Here is a 22,423-nt window from a genome sequence, read left to right as displayed (position 1 = left end):
TGCGGGAGGCAAGGGAAGAAATAGCTGGGACCTTAACAGATATCTTCACATCCTCTTTGATCAGAGGCGAGGTTCCAGAGCACTGGAGAATAGCGAATGTTGTTCCCTTGTTTAAGAAAGGAAGCAGGGGCAATCCAGGAAATTATACACCGGTGAGCCTCACGTCAGTGGTGGGGAAGCATTCAAACAATGTTAAACTGCACATGTCTCCAACGTGCTTTGATTGAGACTCTTACCTTGTACACAAAATATGGGGATTTGTAATTATCATCCCAATATCTGCCAGTAATAGATCTGAGCAGCAGCTCCATGATCTGTTTGTACGGAATCCACGTCGCAACAAAGGAACTGCAACGAGATCCTCTAAATTGATACTCTCGCAATTTACATCTCCCAGGCTGTTAAAGAAAAGAAGAATGAGAAAATAGCACTCATGAACGTAGTTACTCCGTCAATATCAAAAATCAAGTAGCCCCCTGACTGATCTCCACGGAAACAGGCTATGACAGAAAAGGATCAATGGAAAATTACACATCTGAGATTGATTGATTATTGTTTGTTAAAATTATAAAGGGTTATTGAATCAAGATCGGCATAGGGAATTCAGATCAGCAAGCATCAAATTGATTGGCAGAACATGCTCAGAGATTGAATTTTCTATTCCAGAGCCTATATTCTTTCTGATTTGAAGTGTAAATGTTTGTCCTTTGGAGAAAGATTTGAGAAACTTATGATTTGCAACCTGGAAGAATGCACTTAAGGGAATGTCTCAGTGAAATAATGCAAAAACAAAGGCTCTTCCTGTGGAAGTTAAAATGCTCAGATTAAAAATTTAATGCCTTCTCTGTAACAGCTCCATAACAGCTAGTGAGAATGTTATCAGTTGCAGATCTTCATGGGAGTCTGTCTGCTATTTCAGCTTGAACAGACTAATCTTCACTTGCATAGGCCCCATAACATTCTGCTTTTTAACCTTCACCAGAGAGTGAACAAGACCAGATTTTTCCATAACAAATACCAATGGCGAGATATGGGGATATGCTATGCAAATGAAGGATTAGCAGAAGCCAATTTTTCATTGAATGAGAAAGGTCGAAAAGCCAGGATTTAATTGGGAAATATGTTTGTCAATGAAGGATGTGAAATATTGCTTGTTCTGGATTTGCTGTAATTGACTGTAACTGCAAAGTTGTTTTTCTGTAACGTCAGAACCACTCCAGTCATTTCAGTGGGGAGGAGCGGGTTCTCCATGTGTATAAGTCTTACTGAATCTCCACATCTCCACATCAGGACTTCAGTAAGGCCTCGCATTGGATGCATGGTGTCTAATGCTGTTGTAATAAGAGTCGACTACGAGTGCCTAAGGTTGCTGGTACCCAGGATCTCTGACATTCCAAAATGCAATTGGATGTTCTGATTGGACAGGATATTTTCTTCCTTCACAGGTGCAAGCATCACTGGCAAGGCCAGCGTTTGTTCCCATCCCTAATTTCTTCCTTGAACTCTGTGGCTTGCTGAACCTCTCAGAGAGCAATTAAGAATTATTCACATTGCAGTGGATCTGCAGGCACATTGAGGATGGCGGATTTCCTTCCCTGAGGGACTTCAGTAAACACAGTAAGAAGTTTAACAACACCAGGTTAAAGTCCAACAGGTTTATTTGGTAGCAAAAGCCACAAGCTTTCGGAGCCTTAAGCTCCTTCTTCAGGTGAGTGGGAATTCTGTTCACAACAGGGCATATAAAGACACAAACTCAATTTACAGAATAATGTATTATTCTGTAATAATTCATTATTCTGTAAATTGAATTTGTGTCTTTATATGCTCTGTTTGTGAACAGAATTCCCACTCACCTGAAAAAGGAGCTTAAGGCTCCAAAAGCTTGTGGCTTTTGCTACCAAATAAACCTGTTGGACTTTAACCTGGTGTTGTTGAACTTCTTACTGTGTTTACCCCAGTCCAATGCCGGCATCTCCACATCAGGACTTCAGTAAAGCAGATAGCTTTAAGAGCAATCACTCGTAGCTTTGTGAGACTAGCTTTCAGTTCCAAATGTTATTGAATATAAATTCTAGCAGAAATCTGGGTGGGATTTGGACCCATGTCCCGAGAGTATTAGCCTCGGCCCCTGGATAACTAGCCCAGTGACATTACCATCACATCACCATCACCAATTAACATGCCAGAGGGATGTATTTCAGATGAATTGAATTCACTCCCATTTCTTGTGCATTGCAAATTAATCATTTGTCCTTACCTCAAAGAGTTGCGTACAAGGATAGTCCAAACCAAGCCATGAAATTCCCATTATCAGTTTTCTGGAATCAACACCCAGTTTGATGTAAGCAGAAAGACCTAAATGGACAAAAATATGACTGATTTTGGCAAATATTGATGGAGACAAGGCAAACTATTAACCAAATGTTGTATTGGACATACCTGCGTAAGTTTGATCATAGGGAGCATTTGCTTTTGCAAAACAGTAATCCCATTTTTGTCTGTCAAAATCAGAGGGCATTACAAATAAAAAGTCACAGGATTTTGCAATTGATACAAAATCATAGCATCCGTCAGAAGTGCAATTAGGAGACCAGGGCACGTTCATTGTAACCTGAGGGTCAGAACATAACAAATGTTAATTTAATCTCAAACCACATCCTGAATATAACTGGTAATTGTGGCTGCAATGATCATAGCGCAATTGACATGGGTATATATTTTTTGTGTTTGAAGGGAACATTTACAAATTCAGCTTTGTGCTACAAGCAGTCAGCATGTTTGGGAGGAATGTAGCTCAGTTGCTGGGAGAGCAAAATAAATACTCATTTTAGCCAAGCAGCATTTATTTGTGATGAAGCTAATGGACTTCTGTTCATAGATGAAGATTTCCCCTGGGATTTTTGATTAGGTCGATTGACAGGATCATGTGATAATGTGGTTAATTCAGGGAGCTAGGTCTGTAGCAGAAAAACTGCTTTTCAGTTTTGGCTAGGGTTAGTTTAAAGACAAAGTTCCACAAGCTGTGCTAAAACTCATTCTGCCTCTCTGAAAGCTTCAAGACTGCCTGCGCTTATTCTACATTTTTATGATTGCTAACTGCATTTAAAGTGGCTTTTAACTCTGTAAGAGGAATGCTACTTAATTGGAACTAAAATAGACATATGTTCTGAATTAAATTTGCTTTCGTTCATTTTTAAATATTGTTCAGCCGCTTCATTAGTGAAAGTGATATTTTTAAAATGTTATTCAATAATGTTTGTTTGACTATATAGGATCCCGAATTTGTCAGAGGATTATTTGTGGAAGGAAGTATCCTTCCCTCATATTTATGGCAAAAATAGAAAAATTGTTGGGACCCCATCTGACGTCATGTAATTGGGGGTTCTGGTCCAGCACCTATACATAGTACAGGTGCATGGTTAACTGGAGTTGTGAATTTAACAGGTTTGAAGTTTGACAGTGTTCAGGCCTGTACACAGAACAGTAGTCATGATGTGGAGATGCCGGCGTTGGACTGGGGCAAGCACAGTAAGAAGTCTCACAACACCAGGTTAAAGTCCAACAGGTTTATTTGGTAGCAAATACCATAAGCTTTCGGAGCACTGCTCCTTCGTCAGATGGAGTGGATATCTGCTCTCAAACAGTGCACAGACACAGAAATCAAGTTGCAGAATACTAATTAGAATGCGAATCTCTAAAGCCAGCCAGGTCTTAAAGGTACAGACAATGTGGGTGGAGGGAGCATTCAACACAGGTTAAAGAGATGTGTATTGTCTCCAGACAGAACAGCTAGTGAGATTCTACAAGCCCAGGAGGCAAGCTGTGGGGGTTACTGATAATGTGACATAAATCCAACATCCCGGTTTAGGCCGTCCTCATGTGTGCGGAACTTGGCTATCAGTTTCTGCTCAGCGACTCTGCGCTGTCGTGTGTCGTGAAGGCCGCCTCCTGGGCTTGTAGAATCTCACTAGCTGTTCTGTCTGGAGACAATACACATCTCTTTAACCTGTGTTGAATGCTCTCTCCACTCACATTGTCTGTACCTTTAAGACCTGGCTGGCTTTAGAGATTCGCATTCTAATTAGTATTCTGTAACTTGATTTCTGTGTCTGTGCACTGTTTGAGAGCAGATATCCACTCCATCTGACGAAGGAGCAGTGCTCCGAAAGCTTATGGTATTTGCTACCAAATAAACCTGTTGGACTTTAACCTGGTGTTGTGAGACTTCTTACTGCACAGAACAGTACACAGTCCATTTGGGGACTAAAGTGGTCTAGACATACCAGAGTGCTGAATCCCCAACAGGCTGCTTTTTGTGAGTGAGCCAGTCCCCACTCTAGCAGATCAACTCACAGCTCTTTAACCACTGGAGGGGTATTAATTGCTTTAACACATACATAGAGACATGCATAGAAAATAGAATCAGGAGTAGGCCATGCAGCCATTGAAGCCTCGTCTGCCATACATTATGATCATGGTTGATCATCAAATTCAATACACAAAGCCGCCCTTCCCCCCATATCCATTGATCGCTTTCACTCTAAGAGCTATATCTAATCCCTTCTTGAAATTGTGACGATACTGTGCCTTTTAGAAATACATTTTAGTCAAGTTTCTTGTGCAGGATCTGTTCCATGCACACAGAGCCATTTTGTCTGGATACAGCAGAACTGTATTGTTACTGCAGCAGCATAATTGATCTTAATTGCTACAATGTTTGTTCTAATCTGAACTGATGCAAGATTCTGTTGTTTTGTGTTTTCCTTGGGATATTGCAGAGTACAACATGATTAGTTTGATTGAAACGTAGGGTCATATGACTGGGTGGGGTTAGGCTTTCACAGGGAACTCAAGGCAGTCTGCGTCTAGGGATTCTTAGAGAGAGGTTGCTTTCTCTGTATCTCTTGCTGTCTTTGAACTGGAGACTTGAATCGGCCAAGAAATAAGTCTCTATCTCTGAGATTCTGCTTTCTGGAAGTTCAGATTTCTCTGGTAGCTCCTGCATGAGAATTAGAAGGCAAGTATCTGTCTGGATCACTCTCCAGAGGTGTTACAAGGCCAGGAATCTGGTACTCACATACGCACCTTTGGTTTCTGTGCTAACTGGTTCTAAAGAAAGGATTTATGTCTGTGTGGAGATGTTCTTACATTGGAACAATAGCGTTAGCTAGCTGTTAGGAATTATACTTTTATGTTTAAGTATTTTAATTGGTAAAAGTTATGCTAATTATTTTTGTTATGTCCTAATTGTGTTCTTAAATGCTTCCAAGTGCATCTCTTGAATCATACCTGGAGTGAAACACATTCTGCTCACCCGAATGCCAAAATCAAATGTAAACTTAGGGTCCATGCTAACTTCATAAAATACCTTGGAGTTTCTGATTTGGTCCTTACAAAATCACTCAAAACTTTGGCCTGAACAACTTTCTGTGGCCGTGAATTCCACACGTTCACCACTCTCCTCACCCCAGTCCTAAAATGTTTACCCCTTATCCTCAAACTATGACCCTTAGTTCTGGATACTTCCACCATTGGGAACTTTCTTTCTGAATCTACCATGTCTAATCCTGATAGAATTTTGTAAGTTTCCATGAAATCCCCTCACACTCCTTTAAACGCCAACGTATATAATCCGAACCAACTCAGTTTCTCTTCATATGACAGACCTGCCTCCCAGGAATCAGCCTGGTAAACATTTGCTGCACTCCCTCAATATTCCTTATCTTCAGAGAAGAACACCAAAACTGCATAAAATATTCCAAGAAAGACTTTATCAATGCCTCATACAATTGCAGCAAAATACTCCTATTCCTATACTCAAATTCTCTCGCTATGAAGGCCAACATACCATTTGCCTTCTTTACCGCCTACTGCACCTGCGTGTTTACTTCAAGCGACTAATGCACGAGGACACCAAGGTTCCACTGACCATCCACCTCTCTCAATTTACACCCATTCCAATGTTCATCTGTCTGCATTCCTATTTTTGCTACCGTAGTGGATAACCTCACATATATCCACATTATACTGCATCTGCCATGCACATGCCCACACACACAGCCTGTCCAAATCACGCTGAATCATCTCTGCATCCTCCTCACAGCTCACCCTCCCACCCAACTTTGTACCACCTGCAAACTTGGGGGAAATACATTCAGTTATAAGGTCTTAGTAAAAAGGTCATACAGCACAGAAAAGAGCCCATTGAATCTGTACCGAAAATAACTACCGCTAAAGTCCCACTAATCCCACTTTGCAGCACTTGTCCCATATCTTTGAATGTTATGAAGTTGCAAGTGCTCACCCAAATAGTTTTTAAAGGTTATAAGGTTTCTGGCCTCCACGACCTTCCCTGGCAGTGTATTCCAGGTTCCCATCTCCTTTTGATTGTTCTTTTTCTCTCAAATTCCCTCTGAATCTTCTGCCTCTTACCCTAAAACTATCTCCCCTTGTGAATGACACCTCAACCAAGGGGAACAGCTACTTCCTATTCACCCTGTCCAAACCCCTCATAATCCTAAACACCCTAATCATGTCCCCCTCCGCCTTCCCTGCTCTAAAGAAAACAATCCAAGCCCATCTAGTCTCTCCATTCTATGCCCGTTTTGAACAAGAGGTCAGCGAGAGCATGCCCTCCACCCTGGAAGCCCTGGATGAACCTGTATCTGGGGTCACCATTGCAGATGTCAGAGCAGCTTTTTTGAAGGTCAACTCACGGAAAGCAACTGGCCCAGATGGGGTACCCGGACGTGCACTCAGATCCTGCGTAGCCCAAACCATCATGCAAACCAGCCTCCCATCCATTGACTCTGTCTACACTTCCCGCTGCCTCAGCAAAGCAGCTAGCCTTTGATTCAAGGCATGTAAGGCATGTTTGGATGAAGGTATGTAAAATCGCCAGCTCCAATGCACCCCCCCCTGATGAGCTCAATGCATTCTATGCCCGTTTTGAACAAGAGGTCAGCGAGAGCATGCCCTCCACCCTGGAAGCCCTGGATGAACCTGTATCTGGGGTCACCATTGCAGATGTCAGAGCAGCTTTCTTGAAGGTCAACTCACGGAAAGCAACTGGCCCAGATGGGGTACCCGGACGAGCACTCAGATCCTGCGTGGATCAGCTGGCGGAGATATTCACAGACATCTTCAACCTCTCTTTACAACAATCTGAGGTCCCTATCTGCTTCAAGAAGACGACCATCATCCCGGTACCTAAGAAAAACCAAGCAGCGTGCCTTAATGACTATAGGCCAGTGGCTCTGACATCCATCATTATGAAGTGCTTCGAAATGTTAGTCATGGCACGAATCAATTCCAGTCTCCCGGGCTATCTGGATCCACTACAGTTTGCCTATCGCTGCAACAGGTCCCCAGCAGATGCCATTTCCCTGGCCCTGCACTCAACCCTGGAGCACCTAGATAGCAAGGACACCTATGACAGACTCCTATTTATTGACTACAGCTCAGTCTTCAACACTATTATTCCCACGAAACTCATCTCCAAACTCCGTGGCCTGGGCCTCGGCAACTCCCTCTGCGACTGGATCCTGAACTTCTTAACTCACAAACCACAATCAGTAAGGATAGGCAACAACACCTCCTCCATGATCATCCTCAACACCGGTGCCCCACAAAGTTGTGTTCTCAGCCCCCTACTACTCCTTATACACCTATGACTATGCGGCCCAATTCTCCTCCAATTCGATTTTCAAGTTTGCTGACGTCAACACTGCAGTGGGTCAGATCTCAGACAATGACCAGACAGAGTACAGGAATGAGATAGAGAATCTGGTGAATTGGTGCGGCAACAATAATCTCTCCCTCAATGTCAACAAAACGAAGGAGATTGTCATCGACTTTAGGAAGTGTAAAGGAGAACAGGCCCCTGTCTGCATCAATGGGGATGAAGTAGAAAGGGTCGAGAGCTTCAAGTTTTTAGGTGTCCAGATCACCAACAACCTGCCCTGGCACCCCCATGCCGACACTATAGTTAAGAAAGCCCACCAATGCCTCTACTTCCTCAGAAGACTAAGGAAATTTGGCATGTCAGCTCCGAATCTCACCAACTTTTACAGATGCATCATAGAAAGCATTCTTTCTGGTTGTATCACAGCTTGGTATGGCTCCTGCTCTGCCCAAGACCGCAAGGAACTACAAAAGGTTGAATGTAGCCCAAACCATCATGCAAACCAGCCTCCCATCCATTGACTCTGTCTACACTTCCCGCTGCCTCGGCAAAGCAGCTAGCATAATTAAGGACCCCACACACCCTGGACATTCTCTCTTCCACCTTCTTCCTTCAGGAAAAAGATACAAAAGTCTGAGGTCACGTACCAACCGACTCAAGAACACCTTCTTCCCTGCTACTGTCAGACTTTTGAATGGACTTACCTTGCATTAAGTTGATCAATCTCTACACCCTAGCTATGACTGTAACACTACATTCTGGAGTCTCTCGTTTCCTTCTCTATGAACGGTATGTTTTGTCTGTATAGCGCGCAAGAAATAATACTTTTCACTGTATGTTAATACATGTGACAATAATAAATCAAATCAAATAATAAATCACATAAAAAATGAAAATGCTCCATCTTAGGCAATATCCTGGTGATTCTCCTCTGTACCCTTTCTCATGCAATGACATCTTTCCTACAGTGAGGTGACCAGAACTGCACACAGCATTCCAGCTACGACCCAACCAACCTTCTGTATATCTCCAAATATAACCTCCTTGCTCTTATACTCTATGACACGGCTGATAAAAGCAAGTTTCTCATATGCCTTCTTAACTACACTATTCACCTGCTGTGCCACCTTCAGGGATCTCTTGTCCAAATTACTAACACATAATGTGAACAGTTGAGATCCTAGCACAGATCACTACAGTACCCTACTTGGCACTGTCTACCATTTGGAAAAAGACATTTTATTCAAACCCTTTGCTTCCTGTCTGCAAACTAGCTTTCTGGCCATCTCAAGGCACCACCTGTAATTTCATGGGCTTTCACTCGACATAATAATCAGCTTTGTGAGACCTTGTCAAAAGCCTTCTGCAAATTTGAATAGACCACATCCACTGGTTTTCCCTGATCAACTCTATACATTCTCAAAGAATTCCAGTAGATTTATTAAGCATGATTTCCCTTTCATAAATCTGTTATTAGTCTGGTGATATTATCACAGTGTCAACACATTCCCCAGATGATACACGAACAGTAGTTAGAAATCACCATTTCAATGTATTTATCCAGAAATATATCCATACTTGTTTACAATTAATTACGGTAAACACTACATTCTTGTTCCAATTTTTCAATATGAAAAGATTTTTACCCGCAATTCAGGTGCTCTTTGGTGGAAAAGTGTTGCAGTTTCATCAACCAACTTAGACATTGCCTCATATTCCACAGTTTCAATATGACTCCTATTCCACAGTTCCAAATATATGCCATCCAAGTGCATTGATTGGGTTAAATGCTCCATGTGAATGATCCATTCTGTTCTACGATCAGGATTTGTCAAATGATGAAATGGTAGTTTTCCTGGTAAACAATGAAAGAACAACAGCTTACATCTTCTGCTTCAGTTGCACATTGATATGGGGGGTGGGAGAAGGCTAAATGAGGCTAATAGAAAACACAATCATGGTTTGATAACATTAACACAATACTGACTGAAGAGTCATTAATCTTAGATTATAGAGAGTGCTGATTGGAGCAAAAGAAAAGTTTATTTATTAGTCACAAGTAAGGCTTACATTAACACTGCAATGCAGTTACTGTGAAATTCCCCTAGTCACCACAGTCCAGCGCCTGTTCGGGTCAATGCACCTAACCAGCACGTGGGAGGAAACCGGAGCACCCAGAGGAAACCCACGCAGACACGGGGAGAATGTGCAAACTCCACACGTCCAGTGACCCAAGGCGGGAATCAAACCCGGGTCCCTGGCACTGTGAAGCAGCAGTGCTAAACACTGTGCTACCGTGCCGCCCGATTATAAAAGACAGCTCTAACTGAATAACAAGTATTTCTCATTTAAGAACATGTATTTCAAATTTATGAAATGGATGCAGTTTGCATTTAGAATACATTTAGAATACATTGCGGCACAGTGGGGCAGTGGTTAGTACTGCTGCCTCACAGTGCCAGGGACCCTGGTTCAATTCCAGTCTTGGGTCACTGTCTGTGTGGAACTTGCACTTTCTCCCCGTGTCTGCGTGGGTTTCCTCCGGATGCTCTGGTTTCCTCCCACAGCCCAAAGATGTGGGGTTAGGTTTATTGGCCATGCTAAATTGCCCCTAGTGTCAGGGGGATTAGCAGGGTAAATGAGGGTTGCGAGAATACGGCCTGGGTGGGATTGTGTTCGGTGCAAACTCGATGGGCTGAATGGCCTCCTTCTGTACTGTAGGGATTCTATGATTTTGTAAAAGTTCACCCAATGGCAAGATACAGCAGGGCTTGATGGCATAAGGTTGTAGATAGGGCCTGCATTCCATGGGACAATGGTTCTGCTGAATGCAGCCACTTTATCAGCAGCCATAGGGAACAAACTGGCTACCAATGCCAGTTTGATGAATAGAAGTATACAGCTTAAAATTGATAACACAGGTGCAAGACAGACATAAGGGCCAGAATTCTCCCAAAAAAATTTGAAGAATTGAATTTGTGGGAAAACTGGAGTAATTCACGTTGTTTTTTTTCAGTGGGAGTTGTCCCAGACACTGCAATGCAGAACCCACCAGCATGAATATCATTAGATTTTAGGGGCGGGGCCTATTCTTGCCCAGGAGGCTGAAACCAGCGGGCCTCTACACATGCACGCTCTCCCCAAACTCTGAACCTCCTAGTTTGCTGGCCAGCTCGATCACTGGCCAGGCCGGGATCCTTGCAGTGCTGACACCCTAACCGCCCCACGGCCCAATCGTGGCCCTCTGACCATTTCCGGGCCTGCCTCGATCCCCCTTTCCCCGACCACAACCTCCACCCGCCCTGCAGTGCCAATCCCCCCCATCCTCCCCGCAGCGCAGGCATCCCCACAGGCAGACACCCACCCAGCAGACACCCCCCCAGCAGACGATATATCCCTCCCGATCCTGCCATGATTGCTGGCTTCCTTGCAGCCCCCAGGAACCCAATAGCAGAGTGGCAGTGGGACCCCCTCACCCCCACTGAACGCTACCTTGGCCCTGCCCTCCAATACGCCCTGCCCCATTGGCACTTCCCCATGTCCGATCGGCTGAGCCAAGGGGCCCCCCTTTGGGAGCCATCAAATCGATTTTTGGTGCAGCGCAGACGTTGCCGGAAATCTGGGCCTGGGAGACGCAAGTGCGCTACGAATGTTTGTGGGAACCCCGCGAATTGGCCGTGCGCAATTCTCCTAGCCTGCTGTGCTAAAAGTGAGTGATAGCAGAATTGTAGTCAAGGATTTTCTCAGGGTCAGACAAGTGTCACATGGGTTTGTGACTATGAGAATCCTTCTCCCATTTCATTGTTCAGCATCCTGTGTCGCTGGGCAACCAAGGTAGGGAACATGTGAAGATCCCATGAGATCGGGATGTAAATTGCTATTGGCTGGAGTTCAGAATCACAGAATACTACAGTGCAGAAGAGGCCCTTTGGCCCATCAAGTCTGCAATGACCCATGAAAGTCCCTGACCTGCCCACCTGATCATACTTGCCAGCACTTGGCCATAGCCTTGAATGTTATGGCATGCCAAGTGCTCATCCAGGTACGTTTTAAAGGATGTGAGGCATTCCACCTCCACCACCCTCCCAGGCAATGCGTTCCAGACCATCACCAACCTCTGGGTAAAAACGTTGTTCCTCATATCCCCCTAAACCTCCCACCCCTCACTTTTAACTTGTGTCCCCCTTGTAACTGACCCTTCAAATAAGGGGAACAGCTGCTCCCTATCACACCCCTCATAATCTTGAACACCTCGATCAGGTCGCCCCCCCCCCCCCCCCCCCCCCAGTCTCCCCCGGTCCAGAGAAAACAACCCAAGCCTATCAAACCACTCTTTCTATCTTAAATGTTCCAACCCAGGCAATATCTTGGTAAATCTCCTCTGCAACCCTTCCAGTGCGATCACATCTTTCCTATAAGGTGGCGACCAGAACTACACACACTACTCCAGCTGTGGCCTCACCAATGTTCTATACAACTCCAACATGACCTCTCTGCTTTTGTAATCTATACCCCAATTGGCAAAGGTGAGTGTGCCATATGCCTTTTTCACCACCCTATTAACTTGTCTTTCCGCCTTCAGAGATCTGTGGACAAATGTGCCAAGGTCTCTGTGTTCTTCGGAACTTCCCAGTGTCAGACTTTTCATAATATACTTCCTTGTCAAATTACTCCTTCGAATGTGCATCACCTCACACTTTTCAGGATTAGATTCCATCTGCCACTTTTCCGCCCATTTGACCATCTTGTCCATATCTTCCTGTAACCCAAGACACTCAACCTCACTGTTAAGTAACAATGTTGGTGACAGAGATTAGTATTGACTGTTTTGTATTAAATTTGACTAGATTATACCCAACGGAAAGGTGGGAAATATGATTTGGGAAATGTATAATTGCCCTCGTGGAGGCATTGTTTTTCAGAGTGATATTCCAGGTACATCCTCTACCTGGAGTGCTGGGCTACTTTATATCATTCCCCCATTCGATCATTTGGTTAATAAAGTCACATCTTAAAATCAGTGCACTGAGTTTCATGAGTGTCTGTATTTGGCTTCAGTTTAGCAATACACAGCCTCAAAAGATAACCCCAATCAACACACATGATACCCCAAAACAGCTGAGAGAACAGAACTGCCAACATCCAATAAGAAGAGGAAGATTTGGGTAAAAATTGCATTTACATTGTGCCTGTCACATCCTCAAGATGTCATTAAGCATGTCAGGTGTAGTAATTATTTTTGATGATTAATCACTGTTGTTTATTAAACAGATGTGATAGCTATTTCCTGCACACCATGGTTCCAAAGGACAGAATTAGAATGCAGGAATCTATATCCAGTTACCTTAACATCTGTCTTAGGGAAAATGTTAGAAGCTATTAGTAAAGATATTATAACAGGACACTTGGTAAAATTCAGGGTAATTAGGCAGAGTCAAAGGGGAAAGGGAAATCATGTTTAACCAATTTACTGGAATTATTTGATGATGTACCACACACTGTGGATAAAGGTGAACCTGTTGGATGTAATGTACTTAGATTTCTCGAAGGCTTTTGATAAGGAGCCACATCAAAGTTTGCTGTGAAATATAAAAGCTCATGGTGCAGGGGGTAACATATTGGCATGGATAGAAGATTGGCAAGCTAACAGGAAACAGAGGGTTAGCATAAATGTTTATTTTTCTGGTCTGCAAGGTATAAGGAGTGGTGAGCCATAAGGATCAGTACTGGGGCCTCAACCATTTAATGATGTGGATGAAGGTCTCGGAGATATGGAAATTAAATTTGTTCATGACAATACGATAGGTAAGATAGTAAAATATGAAGAGGATATAAGGATGCTACAAAGGGACTCAGATAGTTTAATTGAGTGGATGATGATCTGGCAAATGGAGTACAATTGTCCATTTGACAGGAAATTTATCAAAGCGTATTATCTGCAATGGTGAGAAATTACAAAGCTCTGAGATGCAGTGGGATCTAAGGATCCCAGTGCCTTAATTGCAAAAGGATAATAGTATGCATGTACCGCCATTAATTAGGAATGTCGTCGCTTATTGCAAGGAAAATTGAATACAAAAGTGGGGAGCTTATGCTTCAGTTATTCAGTTGTTGGTGAGACTACACCCGAAGTCCTCTGTACACTATTGTTCTCTTTGTTTAAGAAAGGATGCAAATATGTTGGAAATGGTTTGGAGAAGATTTACATTCTGCAGGAGGATAATTTAGATCCCAAACGTTAACTCTGTTTCTCTGCACAGGTGCTGCTGGACCTGCTGAGTTTATCCAGCATTTTCTGCTCTTATTTCAGATTACCAGTTTTTTTGCTTGTATTTCCTAAACTCATACCTGGATTGGGTGGGGAGCCCTATGAGGAGGGTTTGGACAGGCTAGGGTGGAGTTTGAAAGACTAAGAGGCAACTTGATTGAAGCATATAAGTTCCTGAGAGGTCTTGACAAGGTGGATGTGGAGAGGATGTTTTATCTTGGGACAGATTCTAGAGCTGGAGGCCAAGTTTTCTCTGCAACAAGTTTACAGAGACAGACCCCATTATACATGCAAGCAACATCAACAAATGGAACAACTTACATTTATATAGTGCCTTTAACACAATAAAATGCCCCAAGACTCTTCACAGGAGCAGCATGGAGAGTGATCAATGGAAAAAATTGTCATCAAAGTGTGAAAGACCTGGCAATAGGAAGGAAGGTTTCGAAGGCAAGAGGTGTGTGGAGGTGAAGATTATTACTTTATCATTGCTAAATTGTTGAATGTTGAATAATGGCAGATTGGAACCTGCAGAGATATTTTAACCCTCTAATATCAAGAATGTGAAAATCATAAAATTATAAAATAAATACCACATTAAATACCATAAAAAATACCACAATAAATACCATAAGGACCATTCAGCCCAGCCTGCTCATGTCAGCCTGGAAACTTCATGTCCTTTCTGTGGTTCTTCAATAATACAGCTGGCAACAGAGAACAGAAATGTCTGTTTTGGCTTTGATAAAAATTGTTACCTTTTATGATAACCCGAACTTTATTTGCATGAGCAGCACACACAAATCCTGAGTGAACATTGCTCTTGATGACAGCTGTGGTAATCTTTGACCAATCATAATGTTGATAATCCGTTCCTCCATTATCAAAGACAAAGACCTGGGAAAAACATGAAGCTGTGAGCTACAGTAATGAAGGATATTTAAAAAACCATTACTATTCTAAATAATAACCTCATCAACTCCACAAAGTCATTTGATATCAATGTTTGTTGAAAGATTGACTGAGGTCAAGTCACAATTTAATTCCATGTAATTCCAGGATTTTTAACTGGTGTTTTGGGGAATCAATATTGTGTGAAAAGTGTAAACTTTAACCATGGTATTAGTCTGTCAGAGTGAGATCACACATCATTTAAGATTCAGCATATCAGAGAAACATTTAAAAATAAACATTTTATTGATGCAGCATTTGTTGAAATATCTTTGTTCAATGTGACAGATGTTCTATTTTACACAGGCTGTAACTATACACTTTAACATATATTATATACCATACCATTCACTTTGCATTTTAATAACACTCTGACCTGCTTCTTGTGCCTCTGCACTAGCTTCACCTCTCCCCCAGGCTGACTCATGCCCTCAGCCTGTTCCTGACCCTGGGCTTGTGTTAACGACCCCTCTCCAGCCTGTATCTCCCCGGGAGCCCAGGCTGGAGGCTGACCGGTGAACTCTTTTCCCCAAGCGAACCCAGGCCAGTCCCGGAGGCAGAAAGAACACCCTAAAGAGGACATTCTCTCAGAACTTCCACAACAGTGTGGCTGAGAGGAGCTGAACCAGATGAGGAAAGACACCAGTTCACATGCCAATGCTCCATTCCAAGTGTTGCTGCACAATACACTGCAAAAAGCAACTTCAAATCAATGAACTCTTTTCATGAGGGAATTGAATGGTCTGAGACACCCACCTCCACTTGGTGCTGATGGTCCGCGGGGATACGCTTGCACAGATCCAATGTTTTACACGGACACCAACCTAACGGGCTTGGCATCCCGGAACCTCCGGCGATCCACAGCGCCAGCACCGCCAATGCCAAACTCCAGCGCATCCTCTCCGCCGGAGTTGAAGATCTATCAGTCGCAGGGAGATCCTTTCTTTATATTGAGCCTCATGTGAGTGATGATGCTGCCTCCTGGGTATCTCTATCTCTATCTTGCTTTGTGTGCTAATAGGGAAATGTTGACGCAAGCTTCATGCTGTTAAATGTAACTTTGTAGGGAAGTTCTCTTCGCTGACACTCTTTGTCTTTGGCAACATTATCTGTTAACTTCTGCAGTATTTCCTCCCAAACTTGGCCAATTTTCCTTGTTCAACGTCTCTCTCCTTGTCCCAGGCCTTTGTTAATATTCTTCCCCGCTCCTCTCTTCTCATGCCCCTCCCTCCCTGTCTTTCCCAATATTCATCCCAGAACTTCTGATTTCCTGCCCTCTGTCCCACTTCTTCCATCTCTGGACCAATATTCATCAGTGATCTTCTCTACCGCCATTCCTCTCTGCCTTGGTCAACACTCATTCCTGAATCCCTGATTCCCCACCCTCCTCCATCACATTTTCCACTTCTGGAGAAACCTTTGTCCTCCTTGCTCCATGCCCTTTGAAGCAGACCCACCAATACCCTTTGCTTCACATATCCTGAATCTAACTATGCCTAGCTAGAAAAAAGTCATTGAGTAAACTGTTTGGCATACAAAGCTTCACCATTATCTATATGGTCTATATTACATTATTGACTGATCATCAACCCTTTACTATTACCTTTGGCCCATATAAAGACATATTGTCTCCTCTGCACCCTGGTCATGGTTAAAAATCCACATCATGGTTACAAATGCCATAGCACTGTGGTCTGTTTGTGGGTTGCACGTTCTTTGTCATTATTGATGCACACTCAAAGTGACCGGAAGTTACTATCATGAGATCACGAGTATAAAAGTTGGGGTCTGATGTTGCAGATGTATAGAACGTTGGTTCGGCCGCATTTGGAATACTGCGTCCAGTTCTGGTCGCCACACTACCAGAAGGACGTGGAGGCTTTGGAGAGAGTACAGAGGAGGTTTACCAGGATGTTGCCTGGTATGGAGGGGCTTGGTTATGAGGAGAGATTGGGGAAACTGGGGTTGTTCTCCTTGGAAAGACGGAGGATGAGGGGAGACTTAATAGAGGTGTATAAAATTATGAAAGGCATAGATAGGGTGAACGGTGGGAAGCTTTTCCCCGGGTCGGTGGTGACGTTCACGAGGGGTCATAGGTTCAAGGTGAAGGGGGGGAGGTTTAACACAGATATCAGAAGGACATATTTTACACAGAGGGTCGTGGGGGCCTGGAATGTGTTGCCGGGCAAGGTGGTGGAGGCGGTCACACTGGGAACGTTTAAGACTTATCTAGACAGCTATATGAACGGAGTGGGAATGGAGGGATACAAAAGAGTGGTTTAGTTTGGACCAGGGAGCGGCGCGGGCTAATTGTTCTTTGTTTCTCGTTTCAAGGCTTCATTCTATAATCAACTTGCTGGTGCCAGTACAGAGCAAGACTGCGGATAGTTGGGAACCTGTCTCGGGGGCAGGGAATTCATATGGTGTTCGTGGAAGTTGAAATGAATAGGGTTGGGAAGCATTTTCTGATCAGGGCCAGTGTGATCTCCTGGACTTGTTTCGATCGCCTCAGGGGGTCGGAGAGGAATTTCCCAGATTTTTTTTCCCCCATATTGGCCCTGGGGTTTTCACTCTGGGTTTTCGCCTCTCCCTGGAGATCACATGGTCTGGAATGGGGGGGGTGGGGGTGAGCTAATAGGTTGTGATGAACAAAGCATCGTAGCTGTGAGAGACAGCTCGGTGGATAGGATATTGGTATGTAGATAGGCTGGAAAATTGGGCGGGGATCCTGGATTCAGGATTCAATCCTGGACCGGGAGAGGCGAGGGCTTGGAGGGCCGAAGGGCCTGTTCCTGTGCTGTTTTGTTCTTTGTTGTTCTTTGATCTTGTACATCTCAACAAACCATTGAAAAATCTGATGAAAATTTTGCACGATTTAGTGAACCTGAAAAAGATTGTTAAATTTATTTTATTAGTGTCACAAGTATCTGGTTGTATCACAGCTTGGTATGGTTCCTGCTCATTCCATGGCCGCAAGAAACTACAAAAGGTTGTGAATGTAGCCCAATCCCTCACGCAAACCAGCCTCCCATCCATTGACTCTGTCTACACTTCCGGCTGCCTAGGAAAATCAGTCATCATAATTAAGGGCCCCACACTCCTCGGACATTCTCTCTTCTACCTTCTTCCATCAGGAAAAAGATACAAAAGTCTGAGGACACAGACCAACCGACTCAAGAATGGCTTCTTTCCTGCTGTCATCAGACTTTTTAATGGACCTACCTCGCACTAAGTTGATCTTTCTCTACACCCTACCTATGACTGTAACACTACATTCTGCACTCTTCTTTCATTCTCTGTGAATGGTATGCTTTGTTTGTACAGCACGTAAGAAACAAAACTTTTCACGTTATTCTAATACAGGTGATAATAATATTAAATCAAATCAATTAGGCTTATTTTAATACTGCAATGAAATTACTGTGAAAATCCCTGATTTGCCACACTCCGATGCCTGTTCGGGTACACTAAGACAGAATTTAGTGTGGCCAATGCACCTAACCAGCACGTATTTCGCACCTGTGGGAGGAAACCGGAGCACCCGGAAGAAATGCACGCAGACACAGGGAGAACATGCAGACTCCGCACAGACAGTAACCCAAGCCAGGAGTTGAACCCAAGTCCCTGGTGCTGTGAGGCTGCAGTGCCACCATTTGTGATAATATGGTTTACTTCACAAGTGTTTGAGGATTATCTCCAAGTAAATGGAGATGTGCAAGGCAAGTGTTTTTACACAGAGGGTGGTGGGTACTTGGAACTCGCTGCTGGGGGAGATAGTGGAAGCAGATATGAAAAGTGACTTTTAAAGGGCGTCTGGACAAATACATGAATCGGATGGAAATAGAGGATATGTTCCCTGGAAGGGTAGGGGGTTTTAGTTCTCAGAGCGGACATGGACGGTGCAGGCTTGGAAGGCTGAAGGGCCTGTTCCTGTGCTGTAATTTTCTTTGTTCTTTGTTCTTTAAGACAAAAATGCCTGGGCACGAAGGGAAGTCAGCTATGGTTGTGGGATCCATAACGGACCATGCTCGCATCTGGGATGTGCCCTAGCTCAAGGTCCGTGCTCTCTGAGTAACTGATTTGGCCTGACACCACATTTTAAAGGCTGGAGGACAAATCACGACCTTTTGTAAGGTAGCTCTGGCCTCAACTAAAGGTCAGGAAACAGTGCTGCTCTCAGGACCTCGTAAGGGTCGGGAGGTTTACAGATATTTTGGACCCGCTCCCGGAACTCCACATCCTCATGTCCTTAGGCACACACCTGCAACATTAACTCTGTCTCTTTCTCTATAGATGCCGTCAAACCTGCTGAGGATTTACATAATTTTCCATTTGAATTCATTCTTGAAACATTATTCCCCCCATTCCACCCCCAACATCAACCATTTCTGCTAAAATAGGGAAATATATTTATCAACATTTGCAACTTCAAAATCCAATGATTGATTTTTGTAGTGTAATCACTCTTACCGTAGGAAACCTGGCACAAATGTGCACAGTGTAATCTCCCACAAACAACAATGGGCTATTTTTCCAGTGTTGACTGAGGACGAGACTTTGATGTGAACAGTTATAAATGAATATTCATCTCATTGGCTCTTTGTGGAAACTGTGCTTTGTGAAAAATAGAATGGTGGATTTGTCAATAGGACAATGGTGACTGTATTTCAAGTAGTTATTCAGTAGTTATTCGGCCTCCCCGGAGTGAGATACAGAGTCAGCGCACCAAAATGACGCTAAGGGCTCCCTGTAAAAGAAAGCTGGTGTAGAGGTGCAATTTCTGCCGGATAATATTTGATGGCAGGGAGAGAACTGAATAGGGATTTACTTCACAGAAAGTTTGAAAAATCCTCGGGAATTTTAAAACACTGTTTGGCATCGGGCGGGGATTGCAATGAAGTCGGCACAAACTCCAGCTGATGTGGGACAACCTCCTGCATTATGGGCTTGGACTGAGGGTAATGGACCATGTCTGATATTACTTCCCCTTGGTGCAATTGCTGGTTGCTGGTTTCACCTCCAGGTTATTTTGCTATCACTAAGGGTCGAGCTATCACAGGCGGTAGTTACAGTGAGTGTCATTCATTTGAGGGGAAGCTTCAAAGGGCATTTGGGCAGAAGAAGAGAAGATCTTTTGCTGATGGGATGAACTGAAGTGAGTGAGGATGAAATGAGATGAGTGGAGATTCGTATGGATAGAAACAATGGCCGAATGGCTTGTTTCTATGTTGCACATGCTGCACCTGTAAATCTATGGAGATCTTGTTGATATAAAGCTGTTTATGTTTCACGGTGATTGAAACACCATTAGGTAATGAATGGAAAGTTTATTGTCATATCTTGTATTCAGCAAACTGAAAGAAAGTTTTGTGAATAGTTTTAGAGATGACAGCAGATAAGAGCAGGAATTACTCAGACCTTGAACCACATGGATACATTCTTCTCTCTCTTCCCCACCCCCATCCTTCACTCCCTTAATGACATTATCAACTATCCAATCAATAAAGAACAGCGTCTCCTGGCACTGACAACAGATTGATAATAAAGTATCCAGTTATGTTCCAGCAGGAGAACACAATGATGCAAACTTTGTGAGATTCCACTTGTCCCAACATGGAAATGTTCAGAAGAAAAACATTTTGCCTCTCTGGCCATTTCTAGATCACAAATACCCAGTTTCTCTTCATTCTTTTCTTCAGTGTGAGTCTCTCCAATGGTCTCTTCAAATTGCTGTGTTAGTGGCCTGGACAGTCTCTCTGTGCCGTCCATTCCAAGCCTTTACCATCTGAGAGAGTCATCAGTAAGAAAGAAATTCTTATTTAAATGTTAACTTCCTCAGAATGTCAATATCATTCCACAGCAACTTCCCAACACTCGGAATGGAAAGCGCCTGTTTCTCCCAAACTTCCTGACTTAGAACGGATGGGACTGAAGAAGCAAAGTGTGACCCCAGACATTGTGGAGGGTGGGGATCTGGGTATCATGGGAGGCAGTGGGGGGTCTGGACATGAGGGGCTGGGGTTTCAGACATCATGAGAGGTTGGGGTTTCAGACATTCGGGTCTGAGGGTCCATATCTCATGGTGGAGGGGAAGGGCTGGACTCACATCTTTTTTAAACTTTCCCCCTTTTACCTGAAATCTATGTCCCCTAGTAATTGACATTCCTACCCTGGGAAAACAACTGACAATCCATTCCATCCACACCCTTCATCATTTTGTAACCTTCTATCAGGTCGTCCCTCAGCCTCCAAAGTTCAAGTGAAAAATAAAGCAAGTTTGTCCAATCTCTCCTCAGAGTTAATCCCCTCCAAACCAGGCAACATCCTGGTAAATGTTTTCTGTACTTTCACCAAAGCCTCCACATCCTTCTGGTAGTGTGGTGACCAGAGCTGTACTCAATATTCCAAATGTGGCTTAATTGAAGTTCTAAACAACTGCAAAATGCTTGGCCATTTTTATACTCTATGCCACGGCCAATGTTGACAAATGTGCCATATGCCTTCTTGACCACCTTATCCACTTGTGTTGCCACTTTCAGGGAAACGTGGATCTGTACATCTAGATCCCTTTTTATGTGAATGCTTCTAAATGTCCTGCCATTTACTGTAGCCTTGCCTCCTGCATTAGACCTTCCAAAATGCATCACCTCGTATTTGTCTTGATGAAGTACCATCTGAATTTCTCCATCCAAGTCTCCAGCCTATCTATATTCTGCTGCATCCTTTGTCAATCCTCCTCACCATCTGCAGCTCCCTCAATCTTTGTGCCATCTGCAAATCTACTAATCAGACCACCTACATTCTCCTCCTAATCATTGATGCAAATTGCCGACAACAGGGGTCCCAGGAGTGATCCTTGTGAAATGATCACAGATCTCCAGTCAGAAAAACACCCTTCCACCGCTGGCTTTCTGTCCTCTACGACCAAGCCAGTTCTGTATCCATCTTATTAGCTCACTATGGATCCCATGTGACTTCAACTTCTATATCAGCCTGCCATGAGGGACCTTGTCAAAGGCCTTGCTAAAGTCCATATAGGGGTTGTCGTACAGGCTGGAATGATGATGGTGTGCAGTGTCGGTTGGGTAGGAGGATGTCACCTTAGGGAGGATCGGGTGGTGTGTCTTTTGGGTGGAGAATGCTTGGGGCAAGAGGGTAGGGGTGGGTTTGGGTCCAGGGTGTTTATTGTTCATCTCAGGGGTTCAGGTGGAGGAACTCTTTGTTGTTTGGAAATAGCAATAGAGGTGGGTGCTTATTTGAGGGGAATGATGTGATGGGGTTCTCCTCAGAGTGCATGGAGTGTACCATGTGGGGCTTGGTCTGGGTGTTTAAAATAGTTATTCTAAAGGTAGAATTATTTTTTCCCTTCTATCTCTTTCAGAGTAACTATTGGCCAGATTTTCCAGCCACTCGGCCAGATGCTTTCCAGCAGCGCAGGCGGCTTGTCATTGGCTGCTGGTGGGATCTTCCGGTCCTGCCAATGTCCATGGGTTTTGTGTGGCTCGCACCCTGTGCCGCTG

The 22,423-nt window shown here is 43.8% G+C and overlaps 1 protein-coding gene across 1 annotated transcript in view; it reads right to left on the bottom strand.

The window, feature by feature from the left end:
• The window catches only part of LOC144497786 (di-N-acetylchitobiase-like), a 57,895-nt gene that overhangs the window by 11,102 nt on the left and 24,370 nt on the right, over nucleotides 1-22,423 (bottom strand). Inside the window, exons 2-4 of the mRNA XM_078219223.1 lie at nucleotides 2,440-2,611; nucleotides 2,258-2,355; nucleotides 237-398 (exon numbers count right to left, since the gene is read on the bottom strand). Coding sequence (XP_078075349.1) covers nucleotides 237-398; nucleotides 2,258-2,355; nucleotides 2,440-2,611 — 432 coding nt within the window. The remainder of the gene's footprint in view (nucleotides 1-236; nucleotides 399-2,257; nucleotides 2,356-2,439; nucleotides 2,612-22,423) is intronic.

The sequence above is a fragment of the Mustelus asterias genome, chromosome 8 (assembly GCF_964213995.1).
Source record: "Mustelus asterias chromosome 8, sMusAst1.hap1.1, whole genome shotgun sequence".
Lineage (NCBI taxonomy): Eukaryota > Metazoa > Chordata > Chondrichthyes > Carcharhiniformes > Triakidae > Mustelus > Mustelus asterias.
The sequence above is the reverse complement of the archived record's forward strand: the minus strand, read 5'-3'. Positions and strand labels throughout refer to the sequence as shown.